This window comes from Zingiber officinale, chromosome 7B (genome assembly GCF_018446385.1).
Source record: "Zingiber officinale cultivar Zhangliang chromosome 7B, Zo_v1.1, whole genome shotgun sequence".
NCBI classification, from domain to species: Eukaryota; Viridiplantae; Streptophyta; class Magnoliopsida; order Zingiberales; family Zingiberaceae; genus Zingiber; species Zingiber officinale.
The window spans coordinates 26,092,486-26,120,470 of NC_055999.1; the positions used below are offsets into that span (position 1 = coordinate 26,092,486).

Sequence of the window (27,985 nt, forward strand, 5' to 3'; positions counted from 1 at the left end):
AACTATTCAAAAGCACAAAGGAGCGTTGTAAGAGCGATAGATGAGACGAGAGACAAAAACTATAAACGGAGACATTCACGACGACCTCACCCTCCATCTTGTCACCAGCAATGAGCGAAGCGCACATAGCTTAAGTGGAGGCAGGCGACGAGTGAAGGAGAGCGCAACAGTGGTGAAGGAGATGAAGGGCCCTTCCAAAGGTCGATGCTGAAATGATCATGGAAATCATGGATGATGAGTAGCAGCTGGGAGCTCAAAGCATTGTGCCACTCCACTTCAATATATCAATCTAACTCTAATACATTCAAAATAGGATGTTAGTTCCGATCAATAACCATATACCAAACCCTTGATCAAATTTCAGAACATATCAAGACCTCGGCCCTTTGCCACCGAAATAAATTTATAAATTGTTCACAAGTTTGAGCAATGGCTGAGATATCAAGAGATTCATGCCAGAAAAAAGATAATATTGAAGATGAAACAGTAGTATATGCATCATTGCTAAATGGTATACACCAGGATTATTAACATAGAAAGCAACTTTAGTTACATTGTTTTTTCCCTACTGGCTTTGCGCTGATAGAACTCAGCTTCTAAAGCAACAAACATCTTGCAGTTCAAGTGAGTAATATCCATGCTCATAACAGATGGATGAACATTTCAAACATTTCTTTGGAACTGCGTGCAATAAAGATTGTGTTGCTAAATATATCTGGACGCTTGCCAAATTAACTTACACCGAGGGAATAAACACTAGGCGATGCAAAATTAGATTATGGTGAATATGGGAAAACTTATACCAGTACAAATGGCCAGCGATTTAACCCAGCTTTGCCTGTCAGTAGCTTGTGATCTGATATAGAAAAACTTCTCGGCAGACGTACCGAGTGAACTATCAGTAGACATTTTCTGAAATACAGATGAAAACAGGGGAAAAAAAAAATCTGTACAGGATTAGCATTGAAAACTACACACTATCTCCAGGGACAAATGAAAGAGCTAGTAGACGAAGCTGAAATTGTTAAACTGAAGTGGCTGAACAAAATCCTCAAAAAGGAACTTCTCTTTGGGTAGCTCTCCATGTCCGATATCACTTCAATCTGTTTGGTTTAGCTATAAGAAATCTCAAGGGCCAACTCCCAAGAAAAATCTTATCCAGCAAAATGATTACAACCGTGATGAATCAAGGATAATTCTGGCAAATATAGCCTCAGTATCCTTATTGTTTACCCATCTCCAACAACGCCTTTCTCAGATGATTTTATTGCCTCTGCTGTCATTAGCGCAACTGTGGCTCGATGAAGTGAAAGATCAGCCTTGTGTAGCAACCACTGTGCTTTCTCTCTCTTAAGCTTAGCCATGTTCCATGCATGCTGAGCAGCACTTGTTGCATCACGCAACCTAAACTCATCCATATCAGCAAGATGCCTCTGAAACCCATTTGATGAAGCTTGCTTTATGCTAGAACTTTCAGAATAGTCTGAAGTCCATTTATTGACTTCATTTTTAGGTCTTTGATTATATGTGAATGGTGCCTTTTGAAGATACCTGGGAGACAGGAATGCATCAATCTTTTTTGAATTGCTTCGAGAATATCTCGAGTCTAGAAACCTTTCTGAACTATCATGAGCGAACAAGGATTCAGTGCTTGCAGTATCCCGCGGTGAAAAGGTAGATTGAGTCAGAAGCCCGTGATAAGAATCAGAAGATTCGTAGCTGGAACCAGTAACCTCCACGAGTGAAAAGCCATCCACTTTTCTCCCTGGTAGTACAGTAAAGTATGAAATCAGCAGTCATAAGATCAAAGCAATCAAGAGATATAGAAAAAAAAAGTACCAAGATTAGAGCAGCTATCTTGGTCTCTCGTTGAAACATTATGGTGGCCATTGAACATGAGCTTCTTATGAGATCTCTGCTTTGATAAAGGAACTTCCAAGCCTCGTGGTCTCAAACAAAAGGCAAACATAGGCGGTTTCTTCATTAAATCTGCTATGTCGTGGCATCCTCCAGATTGGATAGGGACTCTGCTCTGCTTTAATTCCCATTCCTTCAGTTGCTGCTGAAACTGTTCCCAGAGAGGTGGCTGAAAGCCAAAGGAACAAGAGCATTGGACATTAAGGACTAATGCCAAAAAGTGGCTTCAAGGATCACAAGTTGAAAGATACTAAAACATACAGATGCATAAGATGATTGTAACCATATAAACACCTAAACTTCCAAACAAATGTGTATGTTCACATCATCCAAATGATCACTTAAGAGGATAGGAATTAGAGTTTATTTTATATCAACAACCTTAAATATTATGCTTTGACATAGTTCTCTAACCAATCTCTGTTAGCTTGACCCACCCAGCAACATATATTCCTTTCAATTCAAAGGCTTCATAAAATTTAAAACAAGACGTAACATATTATAGTAGGTTGAAAAATTCTTAGAGCATCTATATAGTTGATAGAAAATTTCTCTAAGCATCTATATAGTTGTAGATGATACCAGGATACATACGCCAGAAAAAAATTGGATAAGAACAATTTCAATTACCCTTGACATAATGAAAGCCATTTGAATTTGCTCTCGTTATGTGCTAATTCTCCACAATGCATGATCATACAACTCAATGTGCTTCCCTCCATGTATGAACATTAAGATACCTAATTCAGCCACCACAAAAATCATATACCTTATGCGGGATAATTTCTAAATAATGAAGTGGTGAGACTTTGGCGGAAGCAATTCTCATCCTACCTCTATATATGATAATTTCTTAGGAATATACTTCTACCCAAGGAAAGGAATATGGCTCCCAATTTTGGGCGACTGTTCAAGTGCTTTTGAGTTTTGACAATGTCAGTTTATAGCTAGATTCTATGGTTTAAGCCAAGGCTAAAGCATGAAGTACAAATAACATCAACCGATTAAGGTTAGAATGTCAGGAAATAAGAAAATTAACCTAGCCTATCAAAGTTTAGAATCATCAAACATTCTAAATGATGAAATTCTCGAATTATTAGGATTACAGAAATACTTATAAAAACTAACTCTACAACCAAAATAGGACAAATTATCTCATGTTGGTGAAAGAACATTAGCATCATCATATGTATTAATATGTATGGAAAAAGGTGGCTTATCCAGGAACAAAGCAAATCACACCACCCAATTAGGCATCGAATAAGGTAACAGAGGGAAGAAAAGGAAAAACGACAAACCTAATCAAATAGCAATTAAATGTAATTTCCCTAGCTATGTAGGACTAGACACAATTGGCATGCACTATTCAACACAATAAAGTGTAATTATTAACTGGAATATGCCAACCTATGCCAATGTAATTATTATCTGCAAAAATATTGTAAGGTGCTCGCTCAGCTATTCAATTTTTTGAAATTGTTGATTATGTGATTCCAAAAGGAGGTTAGGCAAACATCTTTGTCAAAAAAGCAGTCTACACTTATCTGCATAACTTCTTATATGTCCATAGGAGGTTAGGTAAATCCCATCAAGATCAGAAACAAAAAGGTCAGAAAGTTGGACAACTTAATGAGCGCACAAATGAACAATGACCATATTAAAACCTCGAGCAGGTTTATGCAATCGATACAATCAGTTCAATGGCAATTGACTTCATCCACCATAATCATAGCATTATCAACCACCAAAACAATGTAAACCCAATCAAACTTCATACCTGGAATTGCCGGATAAGAGGCAAACCTTTCTTCTTTCTCTTTTGCCTCCAATGGTCGTAAACAACTTCAACTGAGTCTGTCTGTCCAACATCAGCCATGTATTTCTCTATATCTTCATTGGTAAGTTCCTCACATTGTTGAGTATATGCAAGTTTCTCAAACCTGTCCATAACCTTTTCAAACATAGCTTCTGTAACCTCAGGAATCTTATTATCAGTGGAGTCCATAGAAACTCTCACTGAGGATATCCATTCCTCATCCTCACTGTCCATGTCATACAACACATGAGATGGATCCAGGGCAAAATCAACCTCGGAGCCAATATATCGAAAGTACTTTAAAGAATTCCTAGCAAAAGGCACCTCAATATAACCATCATCACTATCTGAGAACAACCTAACACCTGGAATTGGAATATTCTTCATAGAGGCAGCCCTAATGTTTTGATTATAGCATTCTTCATATATTTGTTTGAAAATATACCACTGGTTCCTGTCAGTGAACTCTAACATCCATTCTTTTCCTCCTTTCCACATCATAGCATGAGTGTATCGATTTGTGGTCCCAGGCTGTAAAACATGGTGTGCCTTGTATACATATTTTGTAACACCTGAAACCTGTACGCATATCCTCCAATTCTTCTGATCAGCTCGGTCAAGCTGAATTTTGGCTCCAAGTTCTCTCCAACATTTATCAGCATGAGTTATGAGGACATTAGCTTCACAGATAAGTGAATTTGAGGAATTCCGTGAACTTCTGGAATAACCAGAAGATGAATTTGCAACAAGTTCCTTAACCTTTTTAAGAGAATTTATCTTCTGATGGTTAATTATAGATTTTGAAGCATGTTCATGACCTCCAGGTAACATTGAATATGAGACCTGGGTTCGAGGTCTCTTGTAGCCACTAGAAACACCATTGGCCATAAGATCTGTGGAACCCAGTTTCGGACTGTGAATAAATGTCCGTGAAAGTGAAGTATGGCGATTGCGATGCCACATACTTCGTGGAACGTTTGCCCTAGGGTTTTCATGTTCTTTCATTTCAAGGATCAAATTGGAAGCAGGGTGATGCATCAACAAACCTTTTTTAATATTATGCTTCTCAACTTCCTCAAGTGGAACCTCAATATTGGTGGTATTGATTATATGTCTATCATTATGAGATTTCAGAGGAAATGAATCTTCAGCATATTCAGAACCAAAATGAACGGTGTGCACAGATGTTGCAGACTCATTTGGAGTTCCAGATTGCAAGACACACCCATGGTCGGTAATATTCCCCACACCATCATCACCAGCTACAAGATCTTGATGGCCATTAGACTTATTGTTGTTAGCATATCTATTACCATAAGTTCCATCAGTCAAAGTATGTGTACTTGATGATATGTGATCAACTGCAGCCTCACTGAAGCAAGACCACATTCTACCAAGCCTTTCTGGAGCTTGCTTAGGGGCTTCATCAAAAGAAACACAGAGATCAGACGTTGATGTATTATTAGTATTATCTGCATCTTTTGGTGAAGAAACTGAAGTCCGAGCTCCAGAAGTTGTTTCTTTCTCAATTGGCAACTTGTGATACAGACTTAGAGAAAAAGATGATCCTTTTGCAAGATAAAGGGAACATGGATAATGCTTCTCATGCTCTTCAGTCACATAATGAACAAAATTATTCAAAACTGGATTAACTGCATTATTCATTTCAGGTCTACAGAATAGGCTTGACCTTTCCCAAAACTTCTGCAAAAGAAATAAACAACATCGGTCAGATAAAATCATTCCTAGTTGACAAAGTAGAACTAGGCTTCAATATAAATTAGTTGTGTACCCTTTCTAAAGGGCAGCCCGGTGCACAAAGCTAGCAAAGAACTAGGTTTCGGTATAAATTAGTTGTGCACCCTTTCTAAAGGGCAGCCCAGTACACGAAATTCCGGTCAATGTGGGGTTCCAGGGAAGGGGAACACATTAAAACCTCTCTAAACCAAGGGCATGGATATGAAAACCAACGCTCTAAGAAAGTATTGTTTTAGGAAATGGCCTAGTCAAATATTATAGTACTAGTATATAGCAGAAAGTCTTCATTTGGTGAACATGATGGCAACAAGTTCCAAAATCTTTATCAACTTGTTAGCAATCACCTTCAAAATTTAGTAAAATTGAATCAGGTCCATTTGGCACCCCCTAAAAAAGGAAAAAAAAACAAAAAAAACCAGTAATAAAATATATAAGGTATCCAAGAAAAGTTAACTTGATAGATTCAATCTTGGGTTATACTATTTAAGGAAAAAAAAAGTATACAAGAAGAATAACAGAAACCTTAGTAATTAATTATGTTGTATATTATGACCTAGATGATAAGTTTGATGAATACAATCATATGATGATAGATAGTAAGGTTCCCTACTATGAATCTGTGATGATGGGAAAGTTGTTTGATGAGTTGGTAAGTTTTCTAATGTGACCTAGACAACTCTGATTCAATTTCTGGAAAATCCTCAACTTTTAAGGTTAAGGTTGGACCGTAAATTGATCACCATGGACCCTAATATTGGCAGGAACCAGATGTTTTAGGCTTTTAGCTCATCTATCTTATACAGATATATAAATTGAATCCTCTTCTACTCATTTGAAATAACATAAAATGAATTTACATAATGCAAACCTTAAACATCAATGAATTTTATCGAGTAATGCTTCATGATAATAAAATGCCTTCCCAGCAGAAAACTACTTCAAACAATTGTCTCTAATATGAACAATTCCAATAATTTGTCTTGAAATAGGTAAAGAGCAACACTAAAACATAGGGGCAATGTGATGATCTAGCCAATGACGAAACCTACTTAAGATCAAATTTTTTATAACAAAAAAAATATAGATTTGTATTCAATATTTGCAGATGATACAATGTCTATATCTGTTGCAGTTATATGAATGATGGATTTGAATAATCAGGTATGAATAAAACATTACTGTCTACCAGATACAACAACAACAACCAAGCATTATCCCACTAGGTGGGGTCGGCAACATTACTGTCTACCAGATATGGGAAAAAAACATGATAGTTGTGTTTATAGACCAAAAGAACTCCAGATTAACCACCCAAGAAAAACTATAAGCAAATCCATGTCATGTTTAACAAAAATAATTTGTAAATGGCTCCAATTATGAACAAATTCTAACAACAACAACAAAAAACTAAGTATTACTAGCAATATAGTCTTACACTGAGTTCATGGTGTATAAGATAATAAGATCCATATTTCCGACCTCAAATAGTAAGGATTTCTCTTGTATTCTAGAAAACATTTCTAGGTCTCTAAATCTGAATCAGAAAACAAAGTAAACCTCAAAGGATTTCCACATAGCTATTGCCCACATTAATGAAGTTAGTGGTATTTAAATATTATTCCAACATGGTTAGGTTTAACATCCTACATGGCTACATAGCATAATGCAAAAAGGGGCAAGAAAAACACTCTTCTGTTCATATATAGTTTAAACTATTGTGACCAGTTGACTTGGTGTGTGGTGCATAGACAGTCCACAACCAAAATAAGCACTTAGCCACAACAGACTTGTTAGTCCCAATTAATAGGATCTAGATACATCAATCTTATCATATCATTGAACTCTAGACAAGGTCATATCACTAGTAATATGAAATTGTTAAATCACTTTTTATGACCCATTTATAAATATATAAATATTTAATTAGTTATTTAGTAGTAATCTATATAAACTGTAAATATATAATCTAATAAATAAATTATAAATATATAGTATAATAGCATATACATGTTATATCATATAATCTTATGGATTATATTTTCAGTTTTTTATAATTCAAGATATGTTCTTTGCATTTAAAATTTGTTTGAATTTGTTAAATAGGTTGTGTTGGCCTGACCCATTTATGTTCCATTTAATTATATGGGTTGTATCAAATAACCTGCTTATGAGATCATAAAAATGTTCCCATTTATAAGTGGGACATCATACGATCATAGGTTTTGACCCATTTATTAAATGAGTTGAGTTTGTGTCAAGATTCAGATCATGGGTCAACACTACATGATCCGTCTATAACCCATCAACCTAAATTGCCACCCATTGACTCACACCTTCAAATTGATTAAATTTGGAAACTATTAATTATCTTTTAACAAGTCCATATTTTCTCTCATTTTATCATTTTTCAAAGCCACCCATACAACAACTCCTTGTATTAGCATTTTTTTCTATTGTCTTTTCCATTAACATAAGCCGACCCCACATAGTGGGATAAGGCTTGGTTGTTGTCGTCGTCGTCTTCCTTTCTATTAACATCATAAATTCATCTTAATTCTCTATGTTGATTTTTTGCAGGTGAATTTCCTAATTGCTAATCACTTTGACCCAAATAGTAGTTTTACTGATCCTACAATAGGCTTGTAAAATTTTACAAGCCAAAAAATCACAAGATGACTAAATGCCTCAATTCATAAAATAGAAACCATAAAAAAAGGCAGCCCGGTACACGAAGCTCCCATCATGCGGGGTCCCGGGGAAGGATCCATTGTACGCAGCCTTACCCTGCTTTTTGCAAGAGGCTGTTTTCAAGATTCGAACCCGTGACCTTTTGGTCACATGGCAACAACTTTACCATTGCGCAAAGGCTCCCCTTCATAAAATATAAACCATAATGTTCTAAAATCTTTCTACTATCATTCAACGCTATTTGAGTCATAATATTGCATTTGGAGGAAGGCCAACATGTCATAACTACAATGTAACTTTTAGCAAGGCTCAAAAGATATAGCAAAAGGACAAGTCTAAGATACTCCATAATACAGAAAATATAAATAGGAATACTAACACATTAAACTCCTAATCCGCTGAATAACCAAGCTTATATTGTTAAGTAGAGAAAAGCAAGTTAGATAGTACAATGATACCATGCACTAGAGCAGTAAATGAATTGCACAGAAAATAAATAAGAGCACATTTTGTCAGCAAAGCAAGAACCTTCCAGATAGAAATAAGTACCTCAAGCAGCTTAACAGAGCTGTGTGATATTTCATTGGTAGAAAGGTACAGTTTATTTGAACAGATGTAAGGAGGTGAGATCAATGCCTCCTTTGTGAAAAGCTTTTTAAACTTTCCCTCAAAGTGCCTCCATCTTGAACTTTCCATCTTGGAGAACAAATTATAAAAAAGAAGGTTCTCACCTGAATTGTTCAATCTTGAAATGCTTAGCACAATTGACGGATATTGAATTAAAGTGTTGGTGAAGTTGCTCTTTTCAACATATTGATTCAGTATCTTGATGATCAAACAGAAAAGAGAGACCGCATGCTTTAAACATCCCTCAAACAAAATAAACCTTAGTCCACGAATGCCATCAATAAAAAATACCTCCATGTGAACGTTAGGCCATCCACAAACCAGTTTACCATGCCTTGCATTATAAAGTGATCGAAAAAGCCAAAAGATTTGGCTTTGAGAAGTGAAGTCCAGAGTCCATCGAAGTGGTAAGCTCAATATAACAATAACTTGTTGGAAGTTCACCATAGTCGACTTTTTCTCAGCTTCCCATCTAGGAGTCATACTGCTAACAATAGAGAGAATGCTTGCAGAACCACCTTGATCACTATCAACAGCATGTTGTGCCAGTTTGGTTTTAAAATCTTCCTTTTTATTTCGGAACCGTTTTCTGAAGTAAACATAAGGTAACTTCTTGCTTTGAGAATCAATACTTTTCTTCTGCTCAGATGCACCATTATTGTTCCAATCACATGACTGATGTGATCCCTTGCAATTTGGTAATAAGTCACTAGATATTGTATCCAGTTGAATCATAGGGATGTTTTCTTTCGGTTCTGGTAACAGCAAAGGACTGGTATCCTTCAAAGGACTAGCTCTAAGATGTCCCTTTGTGGTATTGGAAGGGCAAGATGTAGTTCGATGGGTTGTACGAGTCAGCCAGGAGATAATGGGTTCTGATTCTGTGAGGCTTCCTAGATAACTGCTCTCTGCGGTGTCTACCTCTTCAACTTTTTTGTTTTGTGTCTCTGTCCCTGGTTTCTCAAAGTTAAATTTGCTAGAAACTTCACTGGGGAAAAGTAATAGTTTAAATCTTTCCTTTTGGAGGTTAATCCACTCCTCATCTCGATCATCATACTTGACATGATGCAACCTAGTCATAGGATCGTAACTCTTAATCAGGCCAAAGTACCAATTCTGATCCAAAGGCCAGAAAACTCTGATTCGTTGTTTAACCAAACAATAAGGGTCCATATCCCTCAAAAAGACTTCATAAAAATGGCGGCGCTTCCGAGCAAAGCTTTTTCCATTGTGTCTCCTTGGGCGAAGACTCCTACCTGATGAATCAATTGAACAAGCCTCACCTTGAGAACCCTTCATTCTCTCATGGTCAGATTGTGAACAAGATAAGTTTTTCACTGAATCAGCTCCACTTTTTGACCTCTTTGCAGAGAAACCAGTGCAATTCGGATCAAAACGTGAAGAAAGCATTCTAGCAGCATTCTCCTCAAGGTTTTCCTCATCATCATCCTGAGAAACAGAAACTGAATTCACACTATTGTCCGCAAAACGTGCCTGATTAACAAGATTTCTTTGTTCAGACATCTTTGTGTTCTCCTGTCTGTTTCTAACCTTTCTATTCCCATCCTTGATAAAACTGTGATTTCCAACACTGGTGGAAGGAGTAGAATCATCTTTATGGGACCCACTTATATCACACTCATCTACTTTCTTCTTTTTCTTCCTCTTCTTTTCACTCAATTCCTTTGGCTTCAAATTGTCTTTGACAATTAATTTATTATCCAGAACATTAGTATTAACCTTTGCATGGCAAGAGTTAGATATTTCAGTTTCCAAGCTTATGGGATCTTTAGATTTTCTTGACTTTGGAATGCCCCTACGCCGCTTTGGAAGAAGGAAACCATCGTCTGTATAATTTTTGCTTTTAGATTCATCAGCGATAGATGCATCATCTATCTCCCTTGTGGGCTGTGAATAATGGTCCTTAGCTGAATTTTGTGCATCTCCATTTGTTCCTTGCAGATTATGTGTGGCATCACTTCTACTGGAGGTATCATCACTCTTGGGGACACTGGAAATTTGATCTTTATCTGACTTTGGGACATTTGAACTGTTTCGCTGCCGCTTAGAAGCAGGTACAAGCCTGCTCAAGGATACCTCTTTTCTGTTTTTTTTCCTTGGCTTTGAAAGAACTTCTCCATCCTCCTCAAATTGGGAGCCTAGCTTCTTCTTGAGGACTTTATTTTCTACTTCCCACACTAAAACCTCCTTCTTGACGCCGGATTTCCTCTCAGAATTTCTTGGTTTTTTCACATAAATACTCTGGAGATCCAAAGATTTTGGCTTCTTAGGTATATCAGATTCCTCATTCTTCTCGACCCTAATTTCCATCAACAATTACAAAATTCAAAGAAATAATGAATAAAATCCAAATTTCATCACCCATTTTACATGGCGAGCAGACTGACGTCCTAATTTCGGATCCAAAAACATAATTCCAAGCCAACGATCCCCAAATCTGTCCTAAATCGAACCTAAACAAAGAAAAAAAATCGATATGAATCATTTGCTCCATCGATCCCCACCCATATCGAAGCGATCAAACAAAGGAATGAAGGAATAACATACCTAGAGATACAACATCTCCAGACAAATCTCCTATCGATCAGATCCGAAATCGAAGGTAAACCCGTTTCTGAAGTCCAATTCCACCTTCCCGAAGTAATCGCGCGATTGATCGAGGTTCACGACGGTGATTTTCCAACCCTAGAAAACGAAGGGACCTAGGGTTTCATACACGTAAGGAAAGGATCGGGGCGAAAAAGAGGAACAAAAACAGAAAATGAAAAGAAAAATTAACAAAAACCGTAACCGTTGGATCCCCAACTGACGGTTCGAGTGCCTTGTAGAGACGCACGACGCATCAGCCGGAATCCAAAATCGCAAACGACCGGGAAGCAGCGCACGGACACGATCGCTTCCCTTCACGAAACGAACGGTGGGCATCGGATTAATCGCTATGCGACTTGGTGGGAGAGACGGAGATCGAGAGGTAAGTAGAATTTGCAAAAGTCTCCTCAATCTTTTTTCTTTTCTGTTTAGTCATCGGGTGGTGAGTTATTTACATTTGGGTCCATATTATTTCTGAATTTAAATGGCAATAATGTCATTTAATCTTACACGCTTGTTGTTACCATAGAGATTGGTAGGGCTCCGTGATGATGCTGTATTTTTGTTGAATCAAAGTTAATTAGAAACTGTCTACAACATTATATTTAAAAAAAAACAGAGTAGAAAAAAAATACGGGGAATTAATATAGAGAAGAAAATTTCACAGGGAAAAACAAAATTATTCAAAGATTTCCATTATAAATAAAATTCTTCTCATCAAAAGAGATCACCATTCGATTCATTTACTCCCTTCATTTTCTTATAAGACTAACAATGAGGAGTGTTTAAATGAACGAGTTACTTTTTATCATGTGAAATCTTATTAGATTGAGTGAAAAAGGAAACTGAATAAATTGCTCAGATTAGTTAATTAGGTAGTTGATTAAGATCGAATGGAATACGCTAAACATTTATTTTTTTTTATTATATTTCAAAACTAATAGGTTAGATTTGCTTAACTGTTCTTGGTGGTTGAATTATCATCAGACGTCAAACAGCATGCTCTCATTAGCGAATCTAAGGGGGCGTTTGGTACGCGCGTTTTTCATTTTCATTTTCATTTTCTGGAAAATATACATTTTCTGAAAAACGGTGTTTGGTTTACGTTTTCCGCGCGCGTTTTCTAAAAAATTGACTATCGTTTTCTAAAAAAACAGAGAATGACAAAAAATCGTTTTCTGTTTTCTAGAAAACGCGTATTTTTCAGAAAATGAAAATGAAAACGGTGCAAACCAAACGCACCCTAAATGTTTATTCTTCTGTGAGAAAAACCGAGATGGACGAGGACAAGCCAGTTACATCTGAACATTGAATCTGACGTTCAGAAAGTAACAACTCCTATCAAACACGTTAGTACACCCACTTCCAAGATTTAGTTGCTTTGAAGAACTAACTAATCTGAAGGTAAGTTTGTGACACACGGCTCATGCCAACATTTTATCAGAATACTGAATAACAAAATCTTTTTTGTATGGTAAAAAGTAGTTGCATATCACAAGAATTCCAATTGTAATTCTACTAGAGTTTCATACACTTGGTCCTACATTTCCATTCTCTCTCTCTCTTCATTTTTTTAATGATTCAGGACATTTGATCTACAAGGCTTGTTCATTTTGTACCAAATGAGATTAGAGGCTCCATGCAAGGAAGTAACCACTCTAAGGAACAAGTGTGAGGAGTACAGATCACTGGCACAAAATAACTCAGCTAAAGCAGAGGTGGAATTATGCAACAAAAAAGAGAAAGATCATAAGGAAAACCATAAGAACAAAGAATATCTTGATCATCAGCCACCTATTAGAGGATATGCTGTTGAGGTACTTAAGCAGTTGACCTTGTGCTCCTTCCACATTGGCTAACGTGTCATCCATGTTCTCATCAATCCTGCCATCAGCAATGCCATGTAATTAGTTTTTTAACTACAAAAGGATATGTTTTGACTACCAGATGTTCGTCCCCATGCTATATATTCAATGTAAGATCATCGATCCTGCCACTGTAGCAAGCTCATGTTGAAGATGCTAGTAATGCTAGGATAGTTCAAAATTAACTATGAAAAATAAGAAAATTGATTTTTAAAAGATATAAGAGATTGAAAAGTTAGCAAGGCATTAAATGCCATAGAAAAAAAGCAACTCCATGCATCATGTTTACTTGGAGTGTTTGAGGGGAAGGGCAGAAAGAAAATTATCCAAGTTGTGAAAAGAATGGGAATTCAATTTCATCATTTATGTTACTTCATGGCAATTATAGATAAGGGGAAATCAAGAGTTGCAAAAAGAATCAATCGGCCAATTTCCCTTTATTTTTTGCCTGACTTGATGAGAAAAAACAAGGAAATAGGGTCATTGTACCCTCCCTCACTTTCTTTCTCTCTCTCAATTCCCTCCAAGTAAGCAAGACACTTAATTTTAGTTCTCTTTTTCTCTAATTTATGTAACAAAAGTGAGTTTTTCAGTGAAGAATTATATGTAGTTCCTACTTCCTAGACATAATGCTATTAACGTAGGAATTCAATCAAAACAGAAATATATACACCACTTTGTTAAGTAGTTTTATTTTAATTGCAGAAAACAATCATTTATAAAACCAAGAAAAAAAATAAGAAAAGGAAATGAATGCTAAAAGCGTAAAAATATAATGGATTAAACATCCCATTATCAGGAATTTTAAAACGTGTTGAGTTCTTTTATATATTTTGCAAAAAACAAAAGTTAATTCGCTACCTCAACTTTAGAAGCACATCTCCCATGAAAGGAATGAGATTGATGTGCCATGGCCAAAGAAACACATTCTTTTTTTTTCATTTTCATATTCTTTACTTATGCGTTATGTTATTTGTTATGTGTTTGCAAGAAATGGAGTGGGTATTATTGTAGATAGTTTGTTAAAGGATGAAGTTCTAGGAGTAGTTAGAAAATGGGATAGAATTATAGCCCTTAAGATAATAGTGGCAAAAGAAACTATGAACATAATTAGCGTATATGCACCACAAGTAGAATTAGATAAAACTACCAAATCAAGGTTTTGGGAGGACTTAGATGAAATATTACAAAATATTTCACCAAATGAAAGGATTTTAATAGGAGGTGATCTAAATGGACATGTCGGAGTGAAAAATGAGAATATGAGAGAGTACATGGGAGTTATGGGTTTGGAACGAGGAATGAGGAAGGGAAAACTATATTAGATTTTGCGATAGCATATGACCTTATATTAGCTAATACGTTTTTTAAGAAAAGAGAAGAACACTTAGTCACATTCAAAAGTGGGAATAATAAATCCCAAATTGACTTTCTTATGGTTAGGAAGAAGGATAGAAAGATTTGTAAAGATTGCAAAGTCATCCCTGGAGAAAGCTTAACTACCTAACATAGGGTAGTAGTATTGGATATACGTCTTAAACATAGTATCAATAGAAAGAAAATATATACAATTCCTAGAATTAAGTGGTGGAAGTTAAAGGATGGGAAGCAACATATATTTAAGGAGAAGGTAGAAGTACAAGCATTAGGTGAAATATACGATGACTCTAAGTTGAAAATAGTAGCTAAGAGTGTTCTCGGTGAGTCAAAGGGGCATGCACCGCTAAGTAAAGAATCTTGGTGGTGGAATGAGAAAGTACAAGAGAAAGTGAAGGAAAAAACGAATAGCTTATAAGGAATTATATATTTGTAAGAATGAGGAAAACTTAAAAAAATATACAATAGCCAAGAAAGAAGCAAAAAAAGTGGTGAGTGAAGTAAAAAATGAAACTTTTGAACGGTTATATCAAAAATTGGATACAAAAGAAAGGGAAAGAGACATTTATAGAATAGCTAAAGTGAGAGAAAGAAAAACAAGAGATCTTAGCCAAATAAAATATATTAAAGATGAATGTAATAGGGTATTAGTAAGGGATGGAGAAATAAAAGAGCGGTGGAAGAGATATTTTCATCAACTTTTTAATGAAGGTTTAGGAGACCAACTTAACTTGGGTAATTTAATTAGGTCAAATGAGCATCGAAATTTTAATTTTTATCGTAGAATTCAAACTTCAGAAGTAAAACAAACTTTAAATGAGATACACAATGGAAAAGTCGTTGGACCAGATGATATTCCAATAGAGGTATGGAAATGCTTAGGGAAACAAGGTATTGAATGGCTTACAAAATTATTTAACATGATATTGAAAACGAAAAAAATGCTTGATCAATGGAGGATAAGTACTCTAGTTCCCTTATATAAGAATAAGGGAGACGTACAAAATTGTGCAAACTATAGGGGTATTAAACTAATGAGTCATATTATGAAACTTTGGGAAAAAGTAATAGAAAAAAGATTAAGGAAGGAGACAACAGTGACAGAAAATCAATTTGGGTTCATGCCTGGAAGGTCGACAATAGAAGTTATACATCTTCGTAGACAATTAATTGAAAAATATCGGGAGCAAAAACAAGATCTACACATGGTATTCATCGACTTAGAAAAAGCGTATGATAGAGTCCCAAGAAAAATTATATGGCGAATTTTAGAAAAGAGAGGTGTTAGCGTAACATATATTGAATTAATTAAGGATATGTATGAGGATGTAACGACAGTAATGAAGACTTAAGCCAAACATTTCATATAAAGATAGGGTTACATCAAGGATCAGCTCTAAGTCCTATCTTTTTACACTAATTATATTAGAACTCACTGTACACATTCAAGACACAGTAGATGCATGTTGTTTCAGATGATATTATTTTGGTAGATGAGACACGTGAAGGAGTAAATGCTAAGCTAAAATTTTGAGGGAAACACTAGAAGGAAAGGTTTTTTAAGACAGAATATATGGAATTTAAGTTTAGCAATATTAGAAGTAATGAAACAATTGTTAAGATAGGAGAGGACGAGTTCTTTGCAACTAGCGATTTAAATATTTAGGATCATTTTTACAAAATGATGGAGGGATTGAGAGAGATGTCTTACATAGTATACAAGCGGGAATGGGTGAAATGGAGGAGAGCGTCGAGTGTTTTTTATGATCGTAAAGTTACCTAAACTTAAATAATATTAGTATTTAGATTATGTTAATAATTCTGTTACCAAATGAAATGAGAGTCAGAGATGAGGATGTTAAGGTGGATGTGTGGGCATACGAAGATGGACAAAATAAGAAATGAGAGTATTAGAGAGAAAGTCGGAGTTGCATCTATTGAGGAAAAACTCCGAGAGACACGTTTAAGATGGTACGGACATGTACTTAGACGACCAATAAATGCTCCAGTTAGGCGATGTGAAACTATGATAAATATGCATATCAAACGAGGAAGACCAAAAAAGACTTGGTTAGCAACAATAAAACAAGATAAAATTTATTTAAATATAGATGATGATATAATAGGAGATAGAGTTCAATGGCGTAAAAGGATTCATACAGCCGACCCCACCTAGTGGGAAAAGGCTTGGTTGTTGTTGTTGTTGTGTTAGGCTTCCAATAAAAATGAATGCAGTAGGGCTACTATTGGAATAATAATAATAATAATAATAATAGGCAAAGATCAATCTATTTTATTCTGCTTTCTCGATAGTAAACTATATAATTAGTGCTTCTATGAATATCATAAATTTCCATTTACCATATGGAAACATCTTATCTCTGAGATATTTACACTAAAAAAGCAAGAGAATTAAAAAATAGGAGATACATAAACAATTTAAAATGATAAACGAAAAAGAAGATAGTTTGGGCTTCTTTGAGAAATTCACAGTTGATCAAGTTGAGGAACTGAAGAGAAGGTATTCTCTCCACAAGGAATGGAGATTTATATCATAATAAGCAGATGAAGATTAAAAACAAATATATTTTTTTTTGTCCTATAACAAGATTCTTTTAAAAAAAAAAGAACAGCTCGTAATATAGAATGATGAACAAAAAAGTATTTTCCAACAATATGGACAACTTATGATACTCAGACAAGAGGAAAGAAAAGAAGCAGAGGACAATTTCCTCTAATGCCACATCTCTATGAAAGAAAAGGAACCACATTGAAGAGAAAGATGAAGGTTTGCTGGTTGGATAGTGATAGGGTGCCATGTCAAACAGGAAGACACAAGGGCATGATAGATGTTTGCACCATGTCTTGAAGGAAGAAGGGAGACTTCATAGAAGCAGTCGACCACTGTTGTGTCTTGACGAGGAAGAAAGAACAATGCCTCCAAATTCCAAAGAGGAAGAATTGATACAGCCTATGGGGAAGACAAGATGTCCTTGTACTACTGTCACTTCCACCACTGTTGTACATGCCACTCCCTCTCTTCTTGTGCCCACTGTTCTGCCAATGAAGCTTTGTTGTGTCCTTGTACCCATGTCTAAAATTTGGACTTTTTACTACCAAGCACTAGTGTCTTCACTTAGTAAATATCCTACATCTGGCATAGATTCATACTTGTGTCAAAGGTATCTGTGCCCAAGTGGCAATCTGAGAAACAATATGTAAGTTTTTTAGGGAAGCCTTCACCTTACAATATTGTCATCACCAACAATAACAACCAAGCCTTATCCCACTAGATGAGATCGGTTATATAGATCCTTATATACCATTGGACTCTATCCCCTACTATATCATCATTTATATTTAAATAAATTTTATCTTATTTTATTATTACTAACCAAGTCTTGTTTGGTCTTCTTCTTCTTTATTTAATATGGGCATTTATCATAGTTTCGCATCGTCTAATATTGTCATGAAGGGAAAATTTTATGTTGCATATGCATATAATCGAGTAAATGCATTTGAAGCATGTTTTTTATACTCAATTGTTCAAAAAGAAATGCTTCTACACGAATCATGACAGCAGAAGCTTGAAGGTCAAATCATATTCTTCATTGGAATGATACATGTCCAATCTTAAATGGGCAAAGGAAATATTAGAAAAAGGATACCAATAAAAAAACAAAATACCTGATTGCTAGCTCTCCCTGCTGTGAAACCATAGTAGCTAGTTGTGTAAAAATATTACTCAGCTCATGAATTGTTGACTCAACACTTTGAAGAGCTTCCGCTCTACTCTGCATGTAACTATCCTGTATTGCAACCATTTGTTGTTGCTGTTGCTGCTGTGGAATTAAAGGCTGTGTAGATGATGGGTCCCCAATTGGTTTCCTCCTATCAACCAAGGAGAATCATTATTAGATGGTTGCAGATTAACACAATTGTAAATTTTATACACAACATCAAGGATTCCTGGGACTATTTTAACAGGCATAAAAAGATCATTCCGTACACACCAAACTGAAGTTTAAACTGAGGAAAACAAAGAGTAAAATGAAATACTTCATTCCAGAAAATGATAGAAAACTAGAAATAATGCCAGAATCGGATTATGTAAGGTACAACCACAAAATGCCACATGTTGCTCAGTTAATAAAAAAAACACCTAAATCAAAGGATAATAATCATATTTAAGTCTACAAAGCTCTGAGAATTTAAGAAGTTACCTTGGAAACAAAGGAGATGAAGATGTTGAGTCATTTTCCCATGGTGCTGGGGGAGCAGGAGACTCATTACTTCCTTTAGAAACAAGGGGTTGCTGTCTAAGGAAAGGATTTGCTGCTTCCTTTGATGCTGATGAAGAAAACAGCTGCCTTCTACTCTCATGAACCTTCAAATTCTGTAGAGAAAAAAAAACAGAAATTTAATTTTTTTTAAAACATAAAAAATCTTGGTGCATCACCAAGAGGTCACATAAGGTAGGGTTTAGTTTACCTCAGTTCTCATGGTTAATACTTCCTTGAACTCCTTTGTAGTGCTCATCAAACGATTCTTTAAGTTATTAACAACAGTAGTAGAGTGATTGGTAGTATCCCTGGACATATTGCCACTTTCATTCTGCAAGTTACAAAGGAGTTGCAGGTCTACAACTACGCTATTTAAAGCAGTAATATCCTTCTTGATAACTGAGGTTAATTCTTGAATCTCTATAGCAGGGTCATCAAAAACTGATGTCCTTTTTGCCACTGAAAGCAAAGAAGCAATTTAAGCTATGATGGATAAATTTAACAAGGAAAAATACAACCATCTAAACCTTTAGATTATGTAATGTCTAACATAAATAGAAGTGAGCAATAATGAATTAATGTTACCATCCCATAAGTTCAAAAAGGTAAGATATATTAATGCTAGTATTTGTAGAATGTTAATAACACCCAACTAATTGCTAGCATAATTAAGCAACTTCCCAATTCAATTTAATACAAATATTATTGTATATCAAATTTGCTTGCATAGACACTTAAGCTATCAGCTAAGATGACATTGACAGGAAACTATCTGTTCGACAGACTAGGTTATCTTATGAAGAATTCTCCTGTTGTATTTTCAAGATATAAATTTAACCTAGAAAAATAAATCACCAACTTTGTCAAGAGCCTAATTTCCATCTAAATTTTGCATTAAAATAGTCTTTGAATTTTTAAAAAATGAGTATGTTAATAATAATTAGAATCATATGATTCATAATTTGATTCGATTCACACACAAAATGGTTCAAACCATATGGGTGAGTCATTTGTTTCTAGAATCGATCTCATTTGATACAATTAGGACCGATTCGATACCAATCAACTAATTCCTGATTCTAAACTTAGATATTAATTAGCTCTAATCCAACAAATAAATAGTTACAGATAATTAATTTAGGATTTTAAAATCTCGTATTTTATCCTGTTCAATAATTCTTCAACCATTTGCACCTTATATTGTTTTCAGCCCTTTACTCATCAGAGGTTGTTGCTTTGATGGCAACTCATTGTCTAAGACTCTTAGCACATCAAAGGTTGTTTATTCAATAGTGGCTCATCGTCTTCAACCCTTGGTGAACATCTCTCAAGCAGTTTGGCTCATTCAAAGCTTTAATGACTTCTTCTTTGTGTGTCTGCAACTAAAGAACACCTTTTGGCACTCATTGTCAGTAATCAATCATCGGCTAGAGGATCCCGAAAGCGATATCTATACTTTTTAAGTGAGTCCTCCAAGCGACAACTATCTTCCATGAGTACCTTCGACCGGAGAACATCTATCATTCTTAGCAACCTTCATTTATTCCTAAGCTTCTTTAATTATATGACATCGTTGTCTCCTAGTCCTAGTCTTCAGCTAATAGCGATAACTTATTGGCTCATAAGACATTAGAGGCTTCTTCCCTTCATAGGTGAGAGCAATTATTGAGGATGAAGATGAAGAGGAAAAGAATAGGAAGAAATGGTTATACTAAACCAAGATGAGGACATTTTAAGTGGAGATAATACATAGTGATTGTAATACAAGTTAGACATGTCTCTTTAACAAGTTTTTGTTTATATATTCCAATCATAGATGAAAAGTTTAAGGATATATGGCCTTTAGACTCTTTAATTATATAATGTATTTTATTATTTATTGGCAATGTATTAATTATACTAGATATTAAATATGATGCTTTTGCAAATTTAAATAAGGTATTTTTTTATTTATCTTTTTCACATTTATTTATAATTTTCACTTGAAGCTCCATTCATTGAATATTGGCCATAATTTTAACGCTAGCTGGCAACCTAACGCAACCCTCCTCCTTTATTCGGGCTTAGGACCACCCATGACTGGTTCGTTACAGGCAAAATTTAAGTTTAGCAATATTAGATATAATGAGACAATTATTAAGATAGAAGATGACGAGTTATCTAGAACCGATTTAGATATTTAGGGTCATTTTTGCAAAATGATGGAGGGATTGAGAGAGATATCTTACATAGAATACAAGCAGGATGGTTGAAATGAAGGAGAGCGTCTGATATTTTATGTGATCGTAAAGTATCTCTAAAACTTAAAGGAAAATTCTACAAAACCGTAGTTAAACCAGATATATTATATGGAATTGAATGATAGGCTATGACTCGAGCACATAAGCAAAAGATGAGATTGCAGAGATGAGGATAGTAAGGTGGATGTGTGAACATACAAGAATGGATCGAATAAGAAATGAGAGCATTGGAGAGAAAGTTAGAGTTGCATCTATTGAGGAAAAACTTCGAGAACATGTTTAAGATAGTATGGACATGTATTTAGACAACCAATAAATGTTCCAGTTCGACGATGTGAAACTATGACAAACACGCATATCAAACAAGGAAGAGGAAGACCAAATAAAGACTTGGTTAGCAACAATAAAACAAGATAAAATTTATTTAAGTATAGATGATGATATAGTAAAAGATAGAACTCAATGGTATAAAAGATTCATATAGTCGACCCCACCTAGTGGGAAAAGGCTTAGTTATTATTGTTGTTTTACCTGAAGCTTATGACTTGCGATTTGTAAAACCAACAAAACAATTCAGGATTTGAATCTCGTTTCAACAACCTTAATTGATAATTAATTATAACATTTATCAATTGCAGTACAACATTCAATATCATCGCAAAAATACTATTATCAGTTATATAAAGTTACAATGCATCCATGAAAAATGTACTAATGTCTATTAGGTATCTCCACTTTATCACCCATAGTAGCGTCCAGTTCAATCGCAGATCGGCAGATGCAAGTTTTGCATATAAGAAAAATGTGAAGATTTTTTTATATATGATTAATGCAAAATGTACAATTCACATAATCAGATTAAAATTGAGGTCTAACTTTTTATCTTCATAAAATCAGTACAATAACATTTACTGGCATAGCCAAAGTTTAAACTGTTTAAGTTTCTAGACCATGAATAAGACAAAGTTATGTCCAAACTATTTGCAGACAACTGCATGAAACTTTCACAGCCCTAGTATTCCAAACCTAGAAGCTCAGATCCAAACACTTCCCTAGTTAATGTGAACTGTCACAGCCATCAGTACTCCAAAACCTATAAACTTAGCTCCAAACACTTCCTAGATTAATGTGAAGGATTGAGAAAAGTTTGCTTAGTCATTTTCAAGCTACAAATATATATAAATCTATATATATAACCTATATCCTGACAACACAATGGGGCACAGGAAATTTTCCTTTTGTTTCCCTAACTTAAGCATAGTGATAAGCTCACTATTGGACATGCTATTAAAAAAAACTCGATTGACTATAATTAATAATTTGATACAACAACATCATCCAAAGAAAATAAAGAAGTAAAAGCCTATGCATGAGCTGTATAAAGTAATTACATATGAACCCAAGAACTGCCTGAGAAAAATCACATGAACAGTATTATAATCAACATTTAATGGTGATACAGTTCATGGTACTATAAAAAAACTATTGACAAGGTTGATACAAATTAAAATAGGAACTGAGGAGGATATACATGTCCACACAAGCCAAACACTTTTTTTAGACAAGAAAAATGGAAAACACTATAGATACAATAAATACCTAATTATCATCTTCCTCTTGAAGGCTGCACATGCAACACAACAACACAGCAACACAAAACAATCTACTGGCAAGAAAAATAACCACAAGGAATTGGTTCAAAGGTTTCAAGATATTTGGTGAGTTAGTTTAAATTACATTTGTTATCAGGAAACAACTTTCTTGTAATTTGTGCAGTAGTTCAAATTACAATTTTTATCAAGAAAAATACTTTCTTACAATGATTTAGACTCCACTCATATGTATGCAAGCTGAGTAATAAAATATTGAATTGAAAGCAACTTTTTAATACTGCCATTGGATATAAATAGTATTTTGGACGCAATTGTTGGATATATATTGTTTGATTCATACCCATATGAAGCTAGTGAGAGGTGATGGTATGACAAACAAAAGTAGTACGGAATATATTTTGATTCAGGAAATGCCAAAATAAAAAAATTAACATGTGTTCCTAAATAAAAGAAAACACAAACATTATCAGATAGGGTCAATAAGACTAAAATTTTTAAATTTCAAAAAAGCTACATTCATTTTATAACTTGGATATAACAAAAATCCTGATAAGCACTATTGTTAAGAACATACATCTTTTTATTTAAAGGTAGGTTAAATAAGTAATATTCTTCAAATTAATGAACAAAATAACAATTATAGAAAAATGTGATAAAATATATTACTTTATGCATACTTCACACAAGAGACATCTCCAGAACTCGGGTGTAGTGATAAATATGCAAGAGTTCGCGTTACAGGGTCTGACTGTAACGTCTCAGCAAGGACCGCTACATCTCCATGAGAACTTGGGTGTAGTGTTAAATAGGCAAGAGTTCTCACACCATAGGTTAGATAAGAACAAATATGATAGGAAAACTAATAATCTAAGATTTGGAACTTGAAACATAGGAACTCTCACTGGTAAATCAATGGAGGTAGTAGATATGATGATTAGGAGAAAAATTAATATTTTATGTGTACAAAAGACAAAATGGACAGGTGAGAAGGCAAAGTTGATAGAGAACACGGGTTTTAAGTTATGGTACACTGGAAAGAGTAAAACAAGAAATTGAGTGGGTATTATTATAGATAGTTTGTTAAAGGATGAAGATGAAGTTGTAGGAGTAGTTAGAAAAGGGGATAGAATTATAGCCCTTAAGATAATAGTGGCGAAAGAAACTATGAACATAATTAGCGTATATGCACCACAAGTAGGATTAGATGAAGCTACCAAATCAAGGTTTTGGGAGGACTTAGATGAAATATTACAAAATATTTCACCAAATGAAAGGATTTTAATAGGAGGTGATCTAAATGGACATGTCGGAGTGAAAAATGAGGAATATGAGAGAGTACATGGGAGTTATGGGTTTGGAACGAGGAATGAGGAAGGGAAAACTATATTAGATTTTGCGATAGCATATGACCTTATATTAGCTAATACATTTTTTAAGAAAAGAGAAGAACACTTAGTCACATTCAAAAGTGGGAATAATAAATCGCAAATTGACTTTCTTATGGTTAGGAAGAAGGATAGAAAGATTTGTAGAGATTGCAAAGTCATCCCTGGAGAAAGCTTAACTACCCAACATAGGGTAGTAGTGTTGGATATACGTCTTAAACATAGTATCAATAGAAAGAAAATATATACAATTCCTAGAATTAAGTGGTGGAAGTTAAAGGATGGGAAGCAATATATATTTAAGGAGAAGGTAGAAGTACAAGCATTAGGTGAAATATACGATGACTCTAATACAACATGTGATAAGATGGTATCAAAGTTGAAAATAGTAGCTAAGAGTGTCCTCGGTGAGTCAAAGGGGCATGCACCGCTAAGTAAAGAATCTTGGTGGTGGAATGAGAAAGTGAAGGAAAAACGAATAACTTATAAGGAATTATATATTTGTAAGAATGAGGAAAACTTAAAAAAATATACAATAGCCAAGAAAGAAGCAAAGAAAGTGGTGAGTGAAGCAAAAAATGAAACTTTTGAACGGTTATATTAAAAATTGGATACAAAAGAAGGGGAAAGAGACATTTATAGAATAGCTAAAGTGAGAGAAAGAAAAACAAGAGATCTTAGCCAAATAAAATGTATTAAAGATGAATGTAATAGGGTATTAGTAAGCGATGGAGAAATAAAAGAGCGGTGGAAGAGATATTTTCATCAACTTTTTAATGAAGGTTTAGGAGACCAACTTAACTTGGGTAATTTAATTAGGTCAAATGAGCATCGAAATTTTAATTTTTATCGTAGAATTCAAACTTCAGAAGTAAAACAAACTTTAAATGAGATGCACAATGGAAAAGCCGTTGGACCAGATGATATTCCAATAGAGGTATGAAAGTGCTTAGGGAAACAAGGTATTGAATGGCTTACAAAATTATTTAACATGATATTAAAAACGAAAAAAATACCTGATCAATGGAGGATAAGTACTCTAGTTCCCTTGTATAAGAACAAGGGAGACGTACAAAATTGTACCAACTATAAAGATATTAAACTAACGAGTCATACTATGAAACTTTGGGAAAAAGTAATAGAAAAAAGATTAAGGAGACTACAGTGATAGAAAATCAATTTGGGTTCATGCCTGGAAGGTCGACAATAGAAGCTATACATCTTCTTAGACAATTAATTGAAAAATATCGGGAGCAAAAACAAGATCTATACATGGTATTCATCGACTTAGACAAAGCGTATGATAGAGTCCAAGAAAAATTATATGGCGAATTTTAGAAAAGAGAGGTGTTAGCGTAACATATATTGAACTAATTAAGGATATGTATGAGGATGTAACGACCAGAGTAAAGAATTCAGGCGGAGTAACTGAAACATTTCCAATAAAGATAGGTTTACATCAAGGATCAGCTCTAAGTCCCTATCTTTTTACACTAATTATGGACGAACTCACTGCACACATTCAAGACACAGTACCGTGGTGCATGTTGTTTGCAGATGATATTATTTTGGTAGATGAGACACGTGAAGGAGTAAATGCTAAGTAGAATTTTGGAGGGAAACACTAGAAGGGAAATGTTTTAAGGTTAGTAGATTAAAGGCAGAATATATGGAATTTAAGTTTAGCAATATTAGAAGTAATGAAATAATTGTTAAGATAAGAGAGGACGAGTTGCCAGGAACCGAGCGATTTAAATATTTAGGATCATTTTTACAAAATGATGGAGGGATTAAGAGAGATGTCTTACATAGAATACAAGCAGGATGGGTGAAATGGAGGGGAGCGTCGAGTGTTTTATGTGACCGTAAAGTACCTCTTTAACTTAAAGGTAAGTTTTATAAAACCAACATTATATGGAGATGAATGTTGGGCTATGACTCGAGCACATGAGCAGAAGATGAGAGTTGCAGAGATGAGGATGTTAAGGTGGATGTGTGGGCATACGAAGATGGACAAAATAAGAAATGAGAGCATTAGAGAGAAAGTCGGAGTTGCATCTATTGAGGAAAAACTCCGAGAGACACGTTTAAGATGATACGGACATGTACTTAGACGACCAATAAATGCTCCAGTTAGGCGATGTGAAACTATGATAAACATGCATATCAAACGAGGAAGAGGAAGACCAAAAAAGACTTGGTTAGCAACAATAAAACAAGATAAAATTTATTTAAATATAGATGATGATATAATAGGAGATAGAGCTCAATGGCGTAAAAGGATTCATACAGCCGACCCCACCTAGTGGGAAAAGACTTGGTTGTTGTTGTTGTTGTTATTGTATGCATACTTCACACACATACACACACAAACTGTGGGTATGCATAAAAGGAGATATGGTTAAAAGTGAACTCATATCTGAAGAAGACATTGATATATGATATTCAGATAGGAAAACCAACTCCTGAAAATCAAGTTTGTAATGGATAGAACAGCTCATACAACTTTGAAAATCATTAACAAGTTGGGAGGCCATAACCTATTACCTGTGACACCACACACAAGCAAACCAAGAAGCACAAAGACTGCTCTAAGGATTGTACCAAGGAGATGCGAACATGCAGTATCAAGTTTCCAATGTTATTTAACAAATGTAAAATTTTGGACGGCAAACATGTCTAATCAAGGATCGTGTATTAACCATGAACTGTTCATATCAGAGACCCCATCGAATGATAACAATTTCGGCTTCAAATTTAACTTTAAAAAAATGGTAAAAAATGAAATGCAACCATAACCAATTACTTACATTTCGCAAGCTTAGCAAGTTTCTGTGAAGTCTGATGGATACCAAGTCCAATTTGCGAAGCCCTCCTGCTGAACTCCGACTGGATGGAGGCTGCTGATTTAGGTCCTTCCAAGTTAGGCGCAGTGCTGCTGCTCGGCCCATTTAGAGTCGACGAGAAGGACTTCTTGCAATTCTCAACAGCCTTAACGAACTCATGCGTCCGATCACGATATGAAGTTTGCCCCGCCCTAGAATTCATCGCGGATCACCTTATAATCGCAATGAAGAACAGCGACGATGAAGTATTCGAGGAATCAACGCCACCAAAGTTGGCCTTAGGGTTTCATCATCTACGAGTCGAATCGGCTGGTCAGATCTGAGACATCGAAAGTAAAAAAAAAAAAAAAGAAGGATATATTGTCGCCCAAATCAACAAAAAAAAAATGATGAATCCAAATTTGCAAGAGTTAAAGGACCCTAGATCCGGGCTCATGGTCCCGGGAACAGAGAATAAACATGGTTCGATTCCACCAATTTCATGATCCGAGGTGAAGACGTCGCGATGAATCAAATATCGCGGAGATTTAGATAAAGTAGAAACAAATGGGGAGGAAGAAAACTAGAAAAGTAATTGGAGCATTGTCATGGAGTCCGTACCTGCGGCTTCGGCAAACGAAAGAGATACCTGCTGGTTAGAAATAAATTTATCTAATTTTTATACACTTTTTTAAAATATTGAGACGCACTAAGGACAACTATATCAATCTTATAAAAATAAAAAATCATTATAGTAAATTGTTAGCCTGTACAACGCGCGTGGATAATACGTGTATCCGCAGCATATCATTTATATATATATATATATATATATATATATATATATATATATATATATATATATATATAAAATATAAATTGTTAGTCTACACAACGCATGTGGGCGACACGTGGACACCTCTCACGTGAGGATGCACCTCCCTGCATGAGAAATATATATAGTAAATTGTTAGCCTGCAC

The 27,985-nt window shown here is 35.0% G+C and overlaps 2 protein-coding genes across 6 annotated transcripts; both read right to left on the reverse strand.

Moving 5' to 3' along the window:
* Nucleotides 1-757: 757 nt before the first annotated feature.
* On the reverse strand, nt 758-11,580 carry LOC122005595. Of its 2 annotated transcripts, XM_042560689.1 has the most exons (6): nt 11,375-11,580; nt 11,198-11,280; nt 8,729-11,126; nt 3,695-5,437; nt 1,840-2,086; nt 758-1,765 (listed from the first exon to the last, which is right to left on the reverse strand). In XM_042560689.1, coding segments are annotated over exons 2-6 (4,926 nt in total). In that variant the 5' UTR covers nt 11,200-11,280; nt 11,375-11,580; the 3' UTR covers nt 758-1,229. The 2 variants fall into 2 exon arrangements, with proteins under 2 accessions (XP_042416623.1, XP_042416622.1); XM_042560688.1 differs by having other exon boundaries at nt 8,729-11,280.
* A 1,279-nt stretch (nt 11,581-12,859) lies between these two features.
* LOC122005596 (syntaxin-32-like) lies at nt 12,860-27,680 on the reverse strand. Of its 4 annotated transcripts, none has more exons than XM_042560693.1 (6): nt 27,626-27,680; nt 26,990-27,344; nt 19,150-19,400; nt 18,882-19,054; nt 18,346-18,549; nt 12,860-13,300 (listed from the first exon to the last, which is right to left on the reverse strand). In XM_042560693.1, the coding sequence occupies exons 2-6, from the start codon at nt 27,225-27,227 to the stop codon at nt 13,141-13,143; spliced, it is 1,026 nt and encodes a 341-aa protein (XP_042416627.1). In that variant the 5' UTR covers nt 27,228-27,344; nt 27,626-27,680; the 3' UTR covers nt 12,860-13,140. The 4 variants fall into 4 exon arrangements, with proteins under 4 accessions (XP_042416627.1, XP_042416626.1, XP_042416625.1 ...); XM_042560692.1 differs by having other exon boundaries at nt 26,990-27,318; nt 27,626-27,675; XM_042560691.1 differs by lacking the exon at nt 27,626-27,680 and adding an exon at nt 27,445-27,619.
* Between the last annotated feature and the right edge of the window lie 305 nt (nt 27,681-27,985).